Source organism: Pelodiscus sinensis, chromosome 1, assembly GCF_049634645.1.
Source record: "Pelodiscus sinensis isolate JC-2024 chromosome 1, ASM4963464v1, whole genome shotgun sequence".
Taxonomy (NCBI): domain Eukaryota; kingdom Metazoa; phylum Chordata; order Testudines; family Trionychidae; genus Pelodiscus; species Pelodiscus sinensis.
Genome location: NC_134711.1, coordinates 19,566,283 through 19,585,641, shown reverse-complemented (window position 1 = coordinate 19,585,641; position 19,359 = coordinate 19,566,283). Strand labels below are relative to the sequence as shown.

At 40.0% G+C, this 19,359-nt stretch overlaps 1 protein-coding gene across 3 annotated transcripts in view; it reads right to left on the bottom strand.

The window, feature by feature from the left end:
- HGF (hepatocyte growth factor) overlaps window positions 1-19,019 on the bottom strand; it is a 63,647-nt gene extending 44,628 nt beyond the window's left edge. For 2 of the 3 annotated variants that reach the window (XR_012903269.1, XM_075926385.1), the window contains exons 1-5: window positions 18,762-19,019; window positions 9,168-9,333; window positions 3,963-4,075; window positions 2,718-2,832; window positions 967-1,109 (exon numbers count right to left, since the gene is read on the bottom strand). Coding sequence is in view for 2 of the 3 variants with exons in the window: in XM_075926385.1 (XP_075782500.1) it covers window positions 967-1,109; window positions 2,718-2,832; window positions 3,963-4,075; window positions 9,168-9,333; window positions 18,762-18,837 (613 nt within the window). In the remaining variant the exon portion in view is untranslated. The remainder of the gene's footprint in view (window positions 1-966; window positions 1,110-2,717; window positions 2,833-3,962; window positions 4,076-9,167; window positions 9,334-18,761) is intronic. The other variant, XM_075926398.1, reaches the window with a different exon arrangement.
- Window positions 19,020-19,359: the final 340 nt, after the last annotated feature.

The following is a 19,359-nucleotide window of genomic DNA, read 5'->3' as shown; positions in this document are numbered from 1 at the left end:
TCATTATGAGGAGAGATTAAAAAGATCGGGACTGTTCATCTCAGAAAAAAGACAATCAATGGGGGCTATGATAGAGGACTCTAAGGAAAATCATGTATGGTGTGAGGAAAGTGAATGGGTAAATGTTCCCTTTCAGAGAACACAAGAATTAGGAGCTACCAAATGAAATTAATAGGCAACAGGTTTACTGGAAGTATTTCTTCACACAATGCACATTCAGCCTGTGGAATTTGTTGCCAGAGGATGTTGTGAAGGCCAAAAGTTAACTAGATTTAAAAAAGAATTAGATAAGCTAATGAAGGATAGGTTCATCAAAGACTGTTAGCCAAGACAATCAGGAATGCAGCACCACACCTGGGGGAGTCCCTAAAACTATAACTACTGGAAGTTGGGATTGGAAAACTAGGAATGGATCACTTGAAATTTCCTTGTTTTGTTAATTCCTTCTGAAGTATCTGTCAAAGGCCACAGTCAGATGACAGGATAAACCATTAATAACTATTCTTATGTTCTTATTTATAAATATCAGCTGATGGAAGGCACCCTGTCCGAATGCTCTACAGCAATCACATGGACCAATGTTCCTTACAGATTGAGCATTATTTGGAAGGTAAAACAAAAATGAACTTTTACCGTTCATCTTCTAATCCATTATTTAGATAACATATAAAGTGCAAAACTCTACTCAACATTAACTATAGATCTGCAGTGGGTGCTTCCATAATGTACTTAACACAACTGAGATTGTTTGCTGATCTGTAGTGGACTAGAGAGCTGTTCATAGGATCTAATATGTGTGATAAGCACATCATTAGTCAAACACCACTTGCTAAATAGGTCATTCTTACTAAGAATTGATTGTTCTTTGTTTAAAGCCCATAGGTAAATACTAATAGCTAATGAGAGTTATACACTTGATTCCAGGGCACAAGAGACTTTTCTATGGTATCAATTGTGTCATGTTACCTTCTGAACAGAGAGGAATGTCACAGACTTCATGGCGTATCTCTGGATTGCTTGTGAAACACCAAGGCCCTCCTTCTTCCCCTCGGGGATTCCGACAGTAGTTTTCCTGAAGGTCTTTACCCCGATAGCTCGAAGGCAAAAAGCTAGTTTTAAAATGACAATCATTACAGTATAAGAGCATGCAAACTTTATTGTAAATCTTACTATATTCATGTACAGTTAAAACGTATCAAATTCTTGTGTCCTTCCTCCCCTTCCCCCACAGACAGAGTTAAGGTAATGTAATGAAGATTCAACACATAAATGAGGTCATTTAACAGTAATTTAATCCACTAAATTTCTATTGTGTTCAGTAAATATATAGACATCTCTAGATCTATTCCAATGGGACAACTTGCATGATAAAGTGCTATGCAACCTGAGTACAGGTAGCAGATATTTCCCTTAGATTTTGTATTCTCAGTTCAGGTAGATCATCCTTGTTTGAAGGTCCCCATCAGTGAGAATTGGGGCACTGGACAAATCCAACTACGACTGTAATACTAAGTGTGATGTACCAGAGATGGTCATGTCCTGAGATGTATATTGGCAATAACAAAGGGTACTCAGAAATTAGGAAGAAGATGTGCTATTTGTCTGAAATGATTAAACCTAGAAAAAAATTGGAGTTTGGGTTCCAGTTCTTTTGTAATCTGGAGTGATATTTGAGCCATTTTTTAAGCTTCCAGAATCTGCTTCCCAGCTCGAATTCTTGTTTTATTCCCATTTGCAGTGAAAAAAAATGAGGTTCTGTGAAAAGTCAAAGAATAATTTTTGGAATCAAATCACTGGAAAGTTCCTAGCAAATGTACCATTACCCTGGGATTACCTGAATACAAAGAGGATATTTTACAATATTCTATGCAAACCAGATCCTTTCACCTGTAGGTCACTGATATATACCTAGGGCTGGTAAAGAGCAATGTCAGGATAGGTCTTTGGTAATATAAATATAAATAGTTGGCTGTGTCGCCATATAGCAACACCAAACACCCTTTGATTAGTACTAATTGTCACAGTTGGTGGAAGTCTTATTAGAGAGCCAAAGACTGAGTGGACATGGAGTCTAAATGTTAAAGCCAAAGACTGAGTGTACATGGAGATAACAGAATTAAAGCACAATGAATCAGCAACACATCCAGCACTACCCATCAGCAGCCAGAAGCACTCAGTAGCCACCCCTCAAATGCTGTTTCTGAAATATACACCATCACCCTACCTTGGGTTATTTATGATTCTTAAAAGTAATATTGATATTAAAATTTGAATATATAAAAGATAATGAACTTGGGGGCATTGGCAGAAGAAATCTTGCTGCATTAGATCATATTTTATTTGAGCTGAGATATTAATTAGGTCATACATAGATTACAGAATTCAGTGGAGTTACTCAGTTACTCCATGGCAAAACTGAACTTAGAATCTGGTCTACCATCTGTCCCCCAAATCCTTTATTTTAAATATATGTTGCTAACTGAAAAAGTCCCAACTAGAAAATACCTAAAATTTCTGAATCAAGTCATGTCAAAGACTGCAGGGTGAAATGCCTGAAATTCTGGAAGAGGAGGAGGGTCAAAGGCCCTTTACTCATTTGTAAAATTAAAAATGAAACAGAAGCTACTCTTCATCATACACATTTGTATTCCATAATGTCTAGACTATTAGCAGAGTTCCAACAGAGTCTGCCTTTCTTATGTTCAGACTACACTTACCTGTGCTCATGGGGTATCATAGAATTCCATGCCTGACACTGGATGCCACTTTTTGTAACAGACATTGTTCCCTTGTAGTTTGCACCTTTACCAATAATACAGTTTCTAATGTAGTCTGTTGGAAGAAAACAGAGGGAAAATAAGATCCTAGAGGAAAGTCTTGTTGAAAATTACACCTGATCGACATTTTTTGAATAAAAAGGATTTATGTCAAAAGTAGCCTTTTTTCAGAAAAGCTTTTTTTGTTTTGTTTTTCAATAAAGTTGTGCAGCTTTTTGTGCAAAAGCTTTAAAAAATTACAATGTCATATCATAATTTTTAGCTTTTTCACCAAAAAAGTGGGGTTTTTTCAAAATATAGGTTGAGCCACCTAAATCCGGGACTCTGTTGCTAGACCAGAGAGCCCCAGCGCCCTGGAATGCAAGCTGGTCGGGAGTCCAGCAGTAGGGAGCCCCACCATCAGGACTAATGAGCCCTGTCTTGGGGGATCCCAACTGGGCACAGCACAGCAGGGCAGCCACGGAGTCCTGACCATAGGAAGGCCCAGTCGGCTGTGACAGCAGTGGGGCACTCATGGAGTTCTGACCCAGCAAGGCAGCTACTGAGCCCAACCCTGGAAAGCCCCAGGTGGATGGGATAGAAGCAGGGCACCGACGGAGCCCCATCCCTGGAAAGTCCCAACCAGGCAAGACAGAAGCAGGGCAGCAGCGGCAGGGGAGCTCCATTCCCAGAAAGCCCCAGCCAGCTGGTAGAAGTGGACCAGTGCCAAGCCTAAGCCCTGTAGCAGCAGGGCTGTAGCTGAGCCAAGCTGGATGGAGGGGCAGATCCTGCGGGTGTTGGACCGGAGAAGTCCAACCTGTATCTAATCCTAAACTCTATTCAAAATGCTACTGAAAAATAAATGAAATGTTTCATTTACCAAAAATACAAGTGAGTACTCTCAACTCACACTGACATCAACAAACTCATTAGATTAGACCCTTAAGTAGTAAAGTAAGCAGCAGTAGAAACCAGCACATAATCTGGTACACAAATACCAAAGGTCACACAACTGAGGCTCTTATATGTACAATCCATCACTGTGTTGTGTATCTCAGCAAAGATAAAGGGCATCTTGTAAACATAGTTTTAAGGCACAACAGATCAGCTCCACAAACCATCCTTCCCTTAGGCAAGAAACAGTTATAAATGTCATTTGCTGACTCCCTTCTCTGTAGCACTGTGTTAGGAGAATAAATCAGTTACCTTTCTTTTCATATAGATCAAACGCATGGTCCTGCTTCTTCCTCACTCCATTCGTCATGCTGTTGAAAGAGAACCAATGGCATCGTTTTGTAGCTCTGTCAAAAGCAAAGGCTCTGAAAGAGAAAATTTCAATGAGGAAAGGAATCCTACATGGTTAGAGCAATGATAGATGGCATACCAGCGAGCAGACTATGACAATAGATCTATTTTTTACTGGGAAAGGCATAGAAGCAGACCAAATTGGTATTCAAAACCACAACTGTACTGACATGCATAAAAAAAACAAATAAATTAAGTGGTTGTGGTTGTAGCATTAAATATCAGTTTTGTTGCTTATTGCTTGCATTAATTTCAGATTTGACTTGTCATTAAAACATCTCTTATTTTAAAAAAATAAGTCAGGCAGTACATTAAGCCCCAGTTACGCTCTTTTCTAAATATGGCATTCCCTTTTGTTATAAGGAGGGGGATATACTGTATTGAACCACATGGGCCAAATTCATTCCTCATGTAATCAGATACAACTCAGTTGACTTAAATTCAGTAGATTGACACTGGAGATGAATGTAGTGAATAAGCAAGAAAATAATGACAATACCTTGCATCTGTAAGAAATCTTCTACCCCTGGATCTCCAAGATTAAGCGAAACTTACTACATCCCTATGAGGCATGCAAGCATTTCATCCATGTTGCTTAGAGATAAATGGGAGTTCAAAGTGGAATCATGAAAATTATTTTTAATAATTGCAATTATGATAATTCCCTCTCCTCCCATCCCTGTTGTTTGCTGTTGTTTCACTCCATTCCAGTCTTGATTTCTTTGCCCCATCTTGCAACACCACAAAGTATGTCCCTCTAACCACATCCACTCTCTTCTCCATCATCTACTTTCTCCACTCTGCTCTGGTGCAGCATTACTGAGTATCTCATGACCAACTCTAGACTTCCTACGCTACAGAGCTGCCCACTCCTCCTTTAATTCTGCTTTATTCCTTCCCAAATTAGCCCAATTTCTCCAGTTTTACTGATTCTCACTATTTCTGCAGCCTTGTTAATAGACATTTTAAAAATCTTTGACTCATTCCTAAAATCCCGCATTTCCTAGTGTCACACACCTCTGTCTCTTTGCAAGATTTTATTGCCTTTTACAATGAAAAAAAATTACATGATAATTTGCAACCTCCCTCCCTTTCATCTTTTTCCCCATCACTATCAACAAAGTTTCTCATCCTGTCTCTAATCATTTTACCTGTTCTTTGATCTCCCACCTCTCCAAATTGCAAACCTTCATCCTTCTACCCGTTCTTCAGCCTCTCTTCTGCCCAGTTCTCCAAATGATGCCATATCTGGTCTCCTCTTTTCTCACAAATATAAACCATTGTCTCCTGTTGACCTCTAAATCTATTCTCATTTCCTTCTTCCCTACACTGAATGCATCATTTACAACCATTTCTTTGAGTCCATCCTCCAGCTCCATCATGGATATCTTCCACTCTAGCTTTTTTCTCTCCACAAAAAGATTTCTAACAATCTTGTCTTGACCACATATATGGGATCATTACACTTCCCCAAATCATTATTAATTATATTATTTTTATTTTTATTATTGGCAGACACTGGACCAAAAGTAAATTAGTCTCATAGCTTGACTTGTCAGTTTCATCTTATATTTACCATCAGTTTCATTTTCTGATTGTCACACACAAGCAAAATGGCATGGAAGAAATCTTGTCACCCCATGTGGCTTATCCTGCCTTTGTGTTAGTGTTTAGTGCTAATTTTTGTTATAACAATTGTCTTACAGCCAAAACTAAGACATACCATTAGAGGAGTCTGGTTACAAGAAATCAGTTCATTTAATGTTGTTTAAGAAGGCTTTTTTCTGGTATCCTAGGCAAGAGCTGTGCATCTTCCCATAGTGCATGGAGCTGCACATGATGGAAATCTGACACTGTGGGATGGGAGTTTGGTAGCAGCCTAGGGAAACAGCAGATATAGTGCCTGTGGATCCATGATGAGGCAGATTTGTCATTCATTCTAACTCATGAAGCAAGTAAAAATCAGTAGTGGAACATTATTGCCACTCTGCCAACTAGATTCGAGATCCTCCCACTGTGCCCAAGTCCTTGTATATCTCCGCACTATACAGCCTTTTTACTCAGGCTATGCACAGAGGAAAGAGTTTGCTCCTGAATAAATGCAATGGCCACAGTCCTGGGGGGCAATCCTTCACAAATGAGAAAGTAAATGAAAAAATATGAGCAATTTTAGATTATTTTTCATAATGGATTAAAATAACTCACATGTATTAACCTACTTTTCATGAAACAACAGCCAGAGCAGCCACTAGTGAAAGCTTGAAGCAATTTCTCTGAGCAGATGTAGGAATTTAGCTTTGTTCAAAGTCTGGCAGAGTTCAGAAATAATGTTTATATTATGAAACCTAAGTAATTTTACTGTGAGCCCTTTCCTGTACACTTACACCTCAACTTACCAGGCATGATCCCATGCTGTTTTGAACCTTATGTATGATCCGAGTCAACTAGCAGTAAAGACAATGCAAGTTATAACTATTACTGCAGTGGGAATGAGATTAAGTCCACAGTCATTAACACCATATGAAAAGTGAGTCAGATGGGTGCAGTATGCTACCTACCATTCTTAACATCCACCTTGTACTTCTTTTTCACAAGTGTACACAAAGGGCAAGGCAGTTGGGGAATCAGACCTAATGGAGCCAAATATAAAAGAGTGGTGCCAGCAGGCACCTTGGGATAGTTATGGCTATGTTTAGACTGCAGTGTAATATCAGAAAAAAATATGCAAATTGCAAACCGCAAATTTTTCCCCTTTTTTTTCGGAAGAGGCTTTTCCGAAATTTGGCCTGTCTACACAGGGCCAAATTTTGGAAAAACCTCCTTTTTCGGAACATCCCTTATTCCTCATACAATGAGGAATACATGGATGCCGACAGAACACATCCGCTTTTTCGGAAATTGTTCCAAAAAAGCAGACGCGTCCTTGAATGCAGCATAGCTTTTCCAGGATACCTCCGATATCCCAGAAAAGCTCTGCAATGTAGACATAGCCTAAAGCTCACAGTCTCCATTATGTAATTATTATTCAGCCCAAAAATGTTTGATCACATTGTATCAGAGATTCTAGGAACATAACAATGATCTTTAGCCATTCAACCATGTTCCATGTGTGGAATTCCCATTGAAATCAACAGGAGTAATATGCAAAGGATGTGGCTTAAAGTGGTGCTGCATCACTGCAGCTGTAATGTATAAAAATAGCCATTTTATAAGCAATGTAGAAAATGGGGAAAACTAAGAAAGAAAGAAAGAAAGAAAGAAAGAAAGAAAGAAAGAAAGAAAGAAAGAAAGAAAGAAAGAAAGAAAGAAAGAAAGAAAGAAAGAAAGAAAGAAAGAAAGAAAGAAAGAAAGAAAGAAAGAAAGAAAGAAAGAAAGAAAGAAAGGGTGTGTCTAGACTACATGCCTCCTTCGACGGAGGCATGTAGATTAGCCAGATCGGAAGAGGGAAATGAAGCCGCGATTAAAATAATCGCGGCTTCATTTAAATTTAAATGGCTGCCCCGATCTGCCGATCAGCTGTTTGTCGGCAGATCGGGGGAGTCTGGACGCGATGCCCCGACAAAGAAGCCTTTCTTCATCGACACAGGTAAGCCTCGTGAAACCAGGTTTACCTGTGTCGATGAAGAAAGGCTTCTTTGTCGGGGCATCGCGTCCAGACTCCCCCGATCTGCCGACAAACAGCTGATCGGCAGATCGGGGCAGCCATTTAAATTTAAATGAAGCCGCGATTATTTTAATCGCGGCTTCATTTCCCTCTTCCGATCTGGCTAATCTACATGCCTCCGTCGAAGGAGGCATGTAGTCTAGACACACCGAAAGAAAGAAAGAAAGAAAGAAAGAAAGAAAGAAAGAAAGAAAGAAAGAAAGAAAGAAAGAAAGAAAGAAAGAAAGAAAGAAAGAAAGAAAGAAAGAAAGAAAGAAAGAAAGAAAGAAAGAAAGAAAGAAAGAAAGAAAGAAAGAAAGAACTGGAAAAGTAATCAGAACTACTTCAATTTCAGTTTAAGGATTGGAGAAGACCAGAAAATCTCTGTCCCCAAAGTGTAATATCAAAGCTGTCAAAACACAAACATTAGTCTGTACCAGGAGTGGACAAAATATAGCCCATGGGACAGATACAGCTTGCCAAACTAACAGATCCATCACACCACCATCCTGCGGCCCAGCGGGAGCTTCAGGTAGGCTCTCTGCTGCCATGCCCTTGCACATCGCTCAGAGATGCCAGCTGCGGGGACCATGTTCACTTCTGTGCATTACATGGTCGGGAGGGGGGACACTTCATGTGGTGTCCCAGTCCCCAGTAGAATGTTGCAGCTCCCATTGACTAGAAACCTGAACTATGAGGCACAGACAGCATATGGAGAGTCCCTACGGGGTGCGTGATGTGTACATATTCACATGACTCAAGCAGCTGGCCGGGAACCATCTATTGTAAATGCTTCCCAGCCTGAACCTGCACCTGGCACCACAACCCCTCCCACATCCCCACTCCTTACCCCAGGTCACAAATCTTCTGTAATCTCTCCACTCCTGCATTCATACCCCCAACCAGACCCTGTATACCTACACCCCAATCTTCTGCCCCCAGCTGCAACCCCCTCCTATCCTAGATCACAATCCAAACACTCTGCACCCCTCCAGCATCCCTGCTCAAGCTCACAACATTCTCCCAGGACCTACACCCATCCTCCAGATCAGCATCCTCTCCTGCACCCATACTCCTGCCCAGACCCTGTATCCCCTCCACCACTTCAATCCCCTGTCCCACCATGCCTTCCTTCACCCAGACTTCCTCCCAGAATTCCTCCCAGACCCCATGTCATTCCTGTACCACAATCCCCTATCTTTAGCTCCTTTCTATACCCAACCTCCTTCCCAGACCCTATATCTCCTCCATTAATATCGGAGAAGAGTATGGCCCTTCACCACTTATCAAATTTTTGGAGTGGTTCCCCCATTAAAAATTATTGCCCATCCCTGGTTTATACACTGCCCTCTATCCATAGTGGTAGTCTCACTGATGTAAATGCAAGTGACGTGCTTGGCTAAAGTGTAGTATATGGGTCACTTTTCTAATGAAACAAAAATATCAGAGATGTAATAACTTACTTGCAAGGGAATGAAAAACTTTTATTCCTGCTGCATCTCTTGGCACATTGCTCTGTAGTGTTTAACAGCTTGGTTTTTCTCACTAGTGATAGGTCTGACCTAATTAGCATAGTCTCTCCTGTCTTTTTGAAGTCATGAAGAGCATTTCTCCTTTTCCCTTTGCCCTCTGTGGAAAAACCAAATAAGATAAAAAAACAGGCTGTTAGGGAGAGCAGTGAAGATAATTATTTCAGTAGACAATATGTAAAGTTTATTAAGAACCAAAACCACATCAGCCCCCACAGTAGCAAGGAAAAACATGTCTCTTGAAGTCATTAATCTGTATTCACTCAAACACAGAGATTTATTAAAAATACAGAAGGTAATTTCCGATAAACAATTGCATAAAATACTAGTTTACAAAACTAGTCAAGAGTCAGTGCTCAGAGTACAGAGTACACCTAATTTTTCATGCTTTAGTTTCCTATTTCTCCTTTCATAATCTTTTTGCTCTCCTGTCTACAAGTTGCATCAATGCATGTTGAAAAACAAAAAAGATGTTGCGTAGCAATTAAGTTACAAAAGAGGTTCACCACAGCCTGTTACTTTTTGCAAATACAAACCACAAGCCTGATTCTTCATTACCTTGTACCATGTGTCGTTATCTTTGCAGAGTGCAAAATGAGTTTAAAATGCTACCAGGTCAGAATGGTATTGTTTTACATTCCTTTTGCAATGATAACTGCACAAGAAGCAGGGCAGCAGAGAATCAGGCCTCAAGTCTCAGAACAGACTACAGGAGAGTTTCCAGAATCTCCAGATTAAAATTCCACCAACTCGTTATATGGAAGGCTGTGATCTCTTTCACTGGACACAGCTCAATCATAGACTCATAGACTTTAAGGTCAGAAGGGACCACTATGATCATCCAGTCCACCCCCCTGCACAACACAGGCCACAGAATCTCACCCATTCACTCCTGGAATAATCCTCTCACCTATATCTCAGATATTGAAGCCTTCAAATAGTTTAAAGACCCCAAGATGCAGAGAATCCTCCAGCTGTGATCTGTGCCCCATGCTACAGAGGAAGGCAAAAAACCATCCAAGAGATAACTTATCACGTGAGCTTCTCAAAATAGTTTGAAGAGGGTTGGGTTCATTCGGTTTTCTTCTTGCTCTTAGATCAGATTGCAGCAAGCTTCAGCTATTAAAAATAGAATTTTCAGAGAGAGGATATCACCCCTGTAACAAATCCCTACAAAATCTTCCCCTCGCCTCTTCCCCTCACTCCAAACTGTAAAAGCTGAAAAATAGGATAGAGCAACATGTATTCATTTATTTTTCAAGGACAAATTGTAATAATTGCCCATAAGGGGCTGGTTAATAGAGACTCCTTTTACAATGGTGCTGATTACGCTCCTAGCTTGTTGTTATGTGAAAAAAAAATTTTGTTTAAAATGAAAATATTAATAGATTCCCTAGTTTCTCACTTTTTTTCTGCAGCTCCTGTATTCAGTGGACACAGAACTAATCACATGCTAAGAGGAGAAAATTATGGAGAGCCCCTTGTTAAAATATCAACAGCACATCACTGGTACCCATTTTCCTTTAATATGTAAAACCAAGCATCTTTGAAGTTGTCTTTTCCACAATACATATGGCAAAATCAATGTTCCACAACACACATTTCAATCTCATGTTCCAGGACTACCACAGTAAAGAGATTCTTTTAAACAAAGGTTTTAAAATGCTGAAAACTCTTACGGGATTTCTTTATTACTGCTGAATTAGTTTTATAGAGCCTCCCTAAGCCAAGAGTTCTTTGACAAATTAAGGTGAGAATCTATTCAGTTATATCAAAGTATTTCTTTGCAGTTTCTGCTGATAACATTTCCTATGCACTGATAAGTGTCATTATCATAAATCCTTATGATAATGGGTTCTTAAACTGTCACTAGCTAGAATAAGAGAGCTAGATAAAAAACTGAAGTAGCTGAGCTCAGCCTGAAAGTAATGGGACATAGGGTTGTCTTTGTGGTTTTTTTTTCCTTTTTAATGAACAGTTGCCCAAAGAAGATTAAGAGTTTGATCCTGCATTTAGCAATTTTCAACAACCTGATTTACTTTAGATCTGAAGCAACTACATTCTGTGGCCAAGATTGCAATACAAGAGGAAAGAGTCAAATTAATCCTTTGTGTAATTCCATTTGAGCCAAGAGAGCTATACCAGAGATAAATTTTAACCATAAATACTTATAATTCTAGTAATAACCCTCCCCCACAGAAATAGTTGAACAACAGCATGAACTGTTACTTTAAAAATAATAAAACAGATATATTGCATCATCTTAAACAATTTTCAGTAAATGTTCTCTGTTAGATTAAGACCCCTCAGATTCTGAGCAATATTCAGTAAATGATGAAGGGTGACCCCTGATGCATCTCCAGAAAACAGGACAAACCCTAATTTGTCCCCATCCACACCTGCTAGAATGGCATAGCTTCAGACTTCTACAGCTTTTCCTCACTAGTGAACAAGATGTTGAGTTTTTGTTTGTTCTTGATTATTCATTTGTTAAACAAGATATCTACTGTATCTTGTTGTGAAATCCAGGCATAAACAAGGCAATCTCAACATAGCAGTAGTTTTACTTCAGTGTAGTTTGTGAAGGTAATCCCAGGAGGCAGAGGAGAACCTACAGATTACCTGGACCATCTACATGAAGATAAGCCTGCAATAAAATAGCTATATCTTTATTAAAAATCCACCTTTTTTTTTACTATAAACACATCCATACAATACACAGCATAGAGTAACTTCAGACTTGTGAAGTAGAACTAAAGCTCTTCAGCTGTTCCATTTAGTCTAATCTCCAATTTTACTGAGTTTTCAGAGATCCCCTGATGTTTCTATAACATTAGGGTTCTAATATAGTCTACTTGAACTCAAAGTGCTTCTAATTCTTATGACTTTATCTCTTCCAAGTTGTAAAGAAGAGAAGATACATAGGGTAAGCACCTCCACACTGCTATATCTGCCAAGGCCATAGGCTCTGGAGAGCCACAAGGCATTTCCACAAATAACAAATTAGTAGAGAAAGGCACTCAAAAATGTCAAGAACATGTTGCTTCACACAAGAATATCACTTGGGAAAGATATTCTCAACACAAGGCACAGGCTGCCAAGTGATTCCACTCATGATTACTGATGATAGTGATCAGTGACACAAGTAATCAAACTAAGTCACCTGGCTGAACAGGTAACAGACTAATTAGAGAGCAAATTACTTGTAGTATAACCGATAACCTGTTCAAAGTAAGATTAAGAAAAGCACTTAACTTTGCAAAGAACAGCTACTAAGTACAGTGCTAATGTAAAATGTGCTTTCCAAATGAACTGAGCAAGCAAGCAAAGAAAGGACTGAACTGCATCTAATTAAAAATATTTACTGAGGCACAGAGGCAGAATGAACAAATAGCAAAGATTATGTGTGTTAGGAATACATGTGAAAATCAACCAAAGGAGAGATCATTCTGCAAGAGAATGCCATACTCACTCCAAACTGCAAAAAGAAATACAAAAGCAAAACATGTTAACAAATACACAGCTGAAGGAGAAAGCTGAATAGTGATGATGAAGAAACAGACGTTTCCTGACAAAGGAAATAATGACCATAGAGACTGCAAATAGACACTGGAGCTGAGTTCAGTATATACAGTGATAGCACACTATTAAAATCAAAATTATGCATGTTGGATAAAGCACACAAAATGAGCATATGTAGCAAAGCAACACTGGCATATATATAAGAAAAGATAGCAGCCACTAGAGTTTGAAACAAAGCAAGATGAGAACCATACTTGCCCTGAAGAGCAGTCTGCAAATACAGATAATCAAATGGGGGTAGAGCTAGTCTTCAAAACAGGATGAAAAAGGATAGTCTTAAGGAATTCAATTAAGTTTTTAATGAACTAGAATCTACTAGTATATTATACGTCCTGGATATATCAAATATTGATACAGATTTCAGCATCACCACCGCAAATGTATATAGAAGGTAAAAGTTAAATCTGACCAGACAGCAAAATTAGGCATTAATGAAAGAATTCTGACACCTGCCAACTGGGTTAACAACATGGGCACAATTATAAAATCAAAGATGTTAAAGATTATGTAGAATCAAAAGTTTTTAAAAATGCCATCAAACACTTTTGTGATCAACATAATAATTTCTGTGAGCAACACAATAGCAAACATAGTTTGAGGAGGTCATGCCTGGACTACTAAATTCAGGATTGTTTTCAGTTTTGGATGAAAGCCACAGTTTTTGGCAGATCCATATCAACAGAGAAAGTATAATACATACCTTTTCTTCATCCCTTTTGGTAGAATATATTTAAGTATCTTCCCATTAGGATTGCTTCAGCACTAGAGATGTCCCAAAGCTTTGCGTATAGGGATTAAATGAATAACTGCCCATGACTCCTGATTTGGGGCATAAATGATCAGCACAAACAGAAGTTGCATAGAGTTCTGCAATGTGCCAAAGGGGGAAGGCACTAAAAAAATGCTAAATCAGGTTCAGTGAAATTAGTTCTTTAGGACACCCATCTTGATGAAAAAAGAGTTTGCCCAAACTCAAGACATTTTTTTAGGAAGAAGAGTCCTTTCAAAAAAGGGTGGGTTTTTTCCACAAAACGCATTTAGACTGCTTTTTTTCCCCAAAAAACTCTTCCGAAAACAGGCGCGGAAGAAGACATGCAAATTTGCATCAAATTTGCATATCTTCTTTCAAAAGCCGCAGGCAGTCTAGACGTGCCCTAAGTAAAACAAGGCTGGCCATATGGATCTCTAGCTTGTCACAGTTAAGTGCTTCCTTCAAAATGCTACTTGAAGGCAATACCGAATAGCACTTCGTAATCTTAACTTTCAAAAGTTTTCTCGTTGTAAAAAAAGTTGCTGAAAATGCTTGGTTGCTTCTGTAACAACAATCTGGAAAAAATAACTAAACACGTATCCTTTTATTTGTGCCTTACAGTTGCTTTTGAGGACAGTTGTCAAGAAGGTGGGAGAAAGGAGAGAGGTTGTTTTCTTTGTTCACTGTTCATTGCTTCATTGATACTGTTTATTTTAACAGTGACTCCTTCCTACAACAGGCATGCCAGGAGCAGGATCCAGGGTTAACCTTTTATTAGAAACCTGACTCTCAACTTTAGTAAATCCTGTCTTCACAACTCATCTGTACACAGCACCAAAGCCCAGAAGATGGAAGATAATGGTAACAGCCTACAATGTGTTCTAAAGTCAAACATATATAATGACAGGCCTTCTAATTCCAGGAAAAGGTATCTGCTCAGTATGATGCTGGGACAGAGCAGAAGAACTGACTGCTTTGAGGTGTGTGTACTCTGACCTGATGGATCTAACATCTGGCTATAAAATGAACCTTTGCTTTAGAGGTCTGTAGTCCTTCAAAATGCTGGATTAACCACAGAAATAAATCCCCACCATTTCAAGCTACTGTCCACTGCAAAAGTAACACACTTGAAAGTATCTGATGTCTCTTTCACCTCCAACAGTGTGTTATGTACAACCTGCTGCAAAAGGAGCTTGATGGTTGCTGGGTATGCAAGGCAATGGGGAAAAGTGCAAGGACTCCCACCTCCACCATCCTAGTATCCCTGCATACTGGGCAGCCACAGAGAGGTTGGACAGCAGAGCCACGGCTCCACACTAGCACTGGTGGGGGTGAAAAGAGGAAATGTGACCCATCCCTTTCATTTCCATGCTTTCTAGAAGACTTGCATATGGGTCTGCAGACAATTTGTATGGCTCCCATTTAGAAGATGGTAAAGCTGCCATTGTAATGTGTTCTTGAGTAACACAGGAGGAATGCTAGTTATGTTGGTCCTCTTGATGTTGCTACTGCAGGGTGGCCCTCAACATGGATGCTGGGGGACAAGTACAAGTCTCTAAACCTACCCTAACATACTAAATTGTAAAATTCCTCTGCAGGGCCCAGGTTGAGTGCAGTTGAATTGACTGCCATCCAACCATGGCAGGATAGGCCGAGATCTCCTGATTTCCAGTCCTATATCATCCCTAGAGAGCCATCCTTCCTCTCCTTCATAAGGTTTAAAAGGACATAAACTGCATGTAATACTCAGCAAAAAAGCACTCTGAGGAAAGATGTCATCCCCTGTAAAAAAGAATACCCATTTCCCTCCCAACTCTGGCCTCAGTTAAAGTATTATCTTAATGAGAGATAAGCTTTTCTACTAAGAGGCTTTTCTTTCTTTGACTTCAGAGTACATTTTTCTAGTTTTTATGCAACATCCTAATTTCAAGATTTTCTATTCTATTTTTCTCTGGTTATGTTGCTCACAAAAACAGTATTAATGAAAACAGAAAATCTGCTAAGAAGGGTAAATGCTATGCTGCATAGGAGAGCAAAACAAGCAGCCATTGGCACTCTGCACTTAATGGAGTCTCTTAATCAGAAGGAATACAGTCGTCAAACTGGCAGAGTACCATTTTGCATTGCTAATGGCATATAATATGATGATTATTTACAACTAGGGAGTGAGGAAAATAAATCACATTAGACATGTAAAATGCACACATTTATGCAAGTCACAACACTCCTATTACTATGAATATTTGTATAAAGCATTTTTTGTTAAAAATAATACCTGCCCTTCATATTCTTTTCATCCCATGTGACCAACAGAAAATGCTGTAAAACTTGGTTTTAAGAAAAATTGTAGAGACGAGACTTCTTCATGTGAAAATTTGATACCTTTTTATAAATCTTTCATTCCCTCTTCGTCATGTGCTGATGTGCATTCCTGGCTCATAAAAATATCAGTCATTTTAGTTACATGGCTTTTATTGGGCTAAGCAGTCTGTTTTTAACAGAATAAAAAAATATACTGACTGGGAATATTTGGAAGTCATTAAGAATATCTAAGTAGGCCTGAATATCATGAAAAAAACCTTCCTGAGGAAAGTTATTAGCTTACAGACTAGTTGCTCAGTGTAAGTGATAGGTACCTACAGAATATTACCAATGGGTAATAGCTAGCTAGTAAGAAGAACTTTACATGTTTATCTCGTTCATCTATTCTTATTTTATTATTTATATATCAATAAAAAATAAGACCTCTCACAATGGACATAGTTGGTTCACATCAACACATCAATATATGTTCCCATTAATGCATTCTTCCCTTTCTATCTTTCCCTGTGTCTATTGACATATTGCTACTTCTCAGTGCTGTAAGTCAAAGATTACATCCATGCAGAACCTAATACATTCAGCCACTAAACCTTGGTAGGGGCCTGTAGGTACTACCATAATACAATTAATACAAAGTAAAAAAATAAACGTCATAGATTCATTTATCATCAACAGAATTGGGACATTTTTACATTAGCAGAGAGATGGATCTGAAAATATAAGAAGTCAGTCTTCTGTCTCTAAGTTCTAATACACGGGTCAAATAGCTTCATTTCTTATGGCATTTATATAATATTTTTCAGTGTGTACAGGGCCACTTAAATAAAATAAAATAAAATAAAATAAAATAAAATAAAATAAAATAAATAATATCAATGGGGAAATTATTCAAGGAGAAATTTTAGCATATGAAAAAATATATTTGTATAGGTTAATGACACCATTTTCTCTAATGTATATTGTTTTTGTGGGAATTTTTAAAGTTTGGCATTTTTGATCAAACTCACGCTGTGATGAAAATAGGAATAAAAAAGCAGGACAAACAGAGTCAAGGCTCTGAGCTGTCCAATGGTAGTTAGTGGCAAGACTCATCTTTTTTGCCCAATAGGATAGAAGAAAAATTTAAAGTGATGGCAGAGGAAATTAGAATGTTGGGTGAAATCGGAGAAGTGTTGCTGAGAAATGGAAAGGTCATCATTTTTTCTAAAAGTTTGCAGCTCAAGGGCATGAAAACAAGGAGGCACATTCAGGATGAAAATAACACAAAAATGTACTGAAATGGGCATATACCAGAACACTGAAATCAACAGGAGATGAAGGCATACTTCACTTTTCATAAAATATTCAGCACCTTGCAGAATTAGGCTCGTATCTTAGAAGTATATGACAGGATTAATTAAAGATGTTACTGTCAATATATTTGTGGCTTGCATGTTCTAAATACAAAATAATGTTATTTCAAAGTACTGTGCAACTCATTGTCTCTCCTTGTATTTAAGAATAAATTGGATGCTTCCTGGAGATATATCCCAAGATCTCAAAATCTGGGCAGCCAGATAGTTCTTGTGATTATCTGTATATAGGCAGGGGGCTCCCTTTCTCAACTCTGCTTAACCACCACAATTCTTGAGGAAACTGCAGTTGCTTCTTCCAAGCCAGTACAGTGAAAGTGCAGTCTACAAAGTACTATTTGCACATTATGCCTTCCAAACGTGTCCCACAACTCCATGATCTGTGTGTGTGTGTGCTGGACCCCTGCATTGTTTATCTTCTCTCCTGCTTTCTGCAGGTATATTGCCCATTGCTGGTAGACCTTCTCCAGGAGCTGCATGTTATCTTTTCTTTCTGTCTGTCTAGCAGTGTGTCCTTCACTGCTGTAGGAAAGAAAAGGAAGGAAGGGAAAGGTTTGTGGAAATCTCTGTAAAACATTTTTCCTGGAGTGCCTCGACAAAGAACCAATAGGAATGCACAGCCAGTCTGTCTTCTCTATCAAATGGAGCACTTCAGGAAATAAATTCAACTAGACAGCTTCCAAGAGTTGATTACTTAATACTGTTCACTCCTTGCACCTTTCACACCACGATTTCATCAGGGACCCAACAGAGACACACATGAAATTAGAATGAATTGAGACTTAGAAATAGCTTATTCCTGTTGATGAATATGCACACAGAGACATGCCTGCTATTTGGACAGAGACTCCACACCACATACTGTCAGATGTTTTAGATGTTCATTGTCATCTCACAATTATTTAATCTATTACAGTGCAATAAAGTACAGATGTTTCCTCTTACCCTAACAGCTGAGATTTCCAAGAAACAAGGATAAAATACCCTGTGCCATTTTTAGTTCATCCAGCTCCCTGTCAGCCTTGAGCCACCCCTCAACGAGGGGCTGAGTGAGAAGGTAACGGTAGATCAGAAGCCCAGAGCTAACCCACAAAATGCACGCTGTTTGTGAAAAGCATGTACACAGAAGCACACAAACAGAATGAAAAAATCATTGGCACAGATAATATATTTGAGATCCCTGATGTTCAGAAATTATCCCCCAGGAGAAAGGATAAGATTCCTTCTCCCTCCTCCGGTGCAATCTGCCAGAGCAGAAGGGTTGTTCAACTCACAGTGACACTTGGTTTGTTGGCGCTCTGCAGCCATCTGGCAGGGAGTAGGTAGGTGTGTTTGTTTTTACTGAGGTAAGGATGCTGTGGGTGGAGATTTTTCGACTTTGTCTGTATCCTTTCCCAAAGGTTTGTAAATAGTGCACATATCCACCCACCATACTACACGGGGAAAGGGAAAAGAAACGGATGCCGAAAAGAGAGAGCGGGAAGAGAGATCGCTGGGGAAGCGAAAAGGGGGGAAACTAACCTGCCAAGGGGATGGTGATGGGAAGCAGCAGCATCAGATGGAGCAGCAGGGCCGGCAGGAGTTCCTTGGCCCACATGGTGCCGCTGGGCTGCCCCAGCAGCTCGCAGGGACAAGAGGAGGCTCGTGGAAGGATCCCAGCGCCCAGCCGGTCACTAGAGGAGGCTGAGCGCGCCGCGCGGCTTTTTATTGCGATGATCTAAGTTTGTTGTGTGATTAACTGGAAAGCTCTGGGTCCCAACTCCCTCTTACGGTAAGAGCCTGTTTAACAACATCCCCTCTGCCTGCTCCCCCTCCCCTGCGCTGCCTCCTTCCCTCCCTCAGCCCGCCCGGCAGGCAGGGGCCCGCCAGCTGCGGGGGCAGCACGCGCGGGGCAGGAGGGTGCATCCCAGGGCGGGGCGTGGAGCCGGGGGCAGCGCCGCGCACAAGGGCCCCGAGCCTGAGCAAGTCCCTGGGCGCTTTGCCTGGTGTTAGCGCCTGCCAGACCCGCCGGTAGCGCAGGGCAGAGGCCGGAGAGCGAGCTTCGTGTGGCGCTCCAGTGGGGGCGGCATGGACGGCAGCCGGACACCCCCCTGCCAGCCTCTGCCTCCCCAGCGCCGGG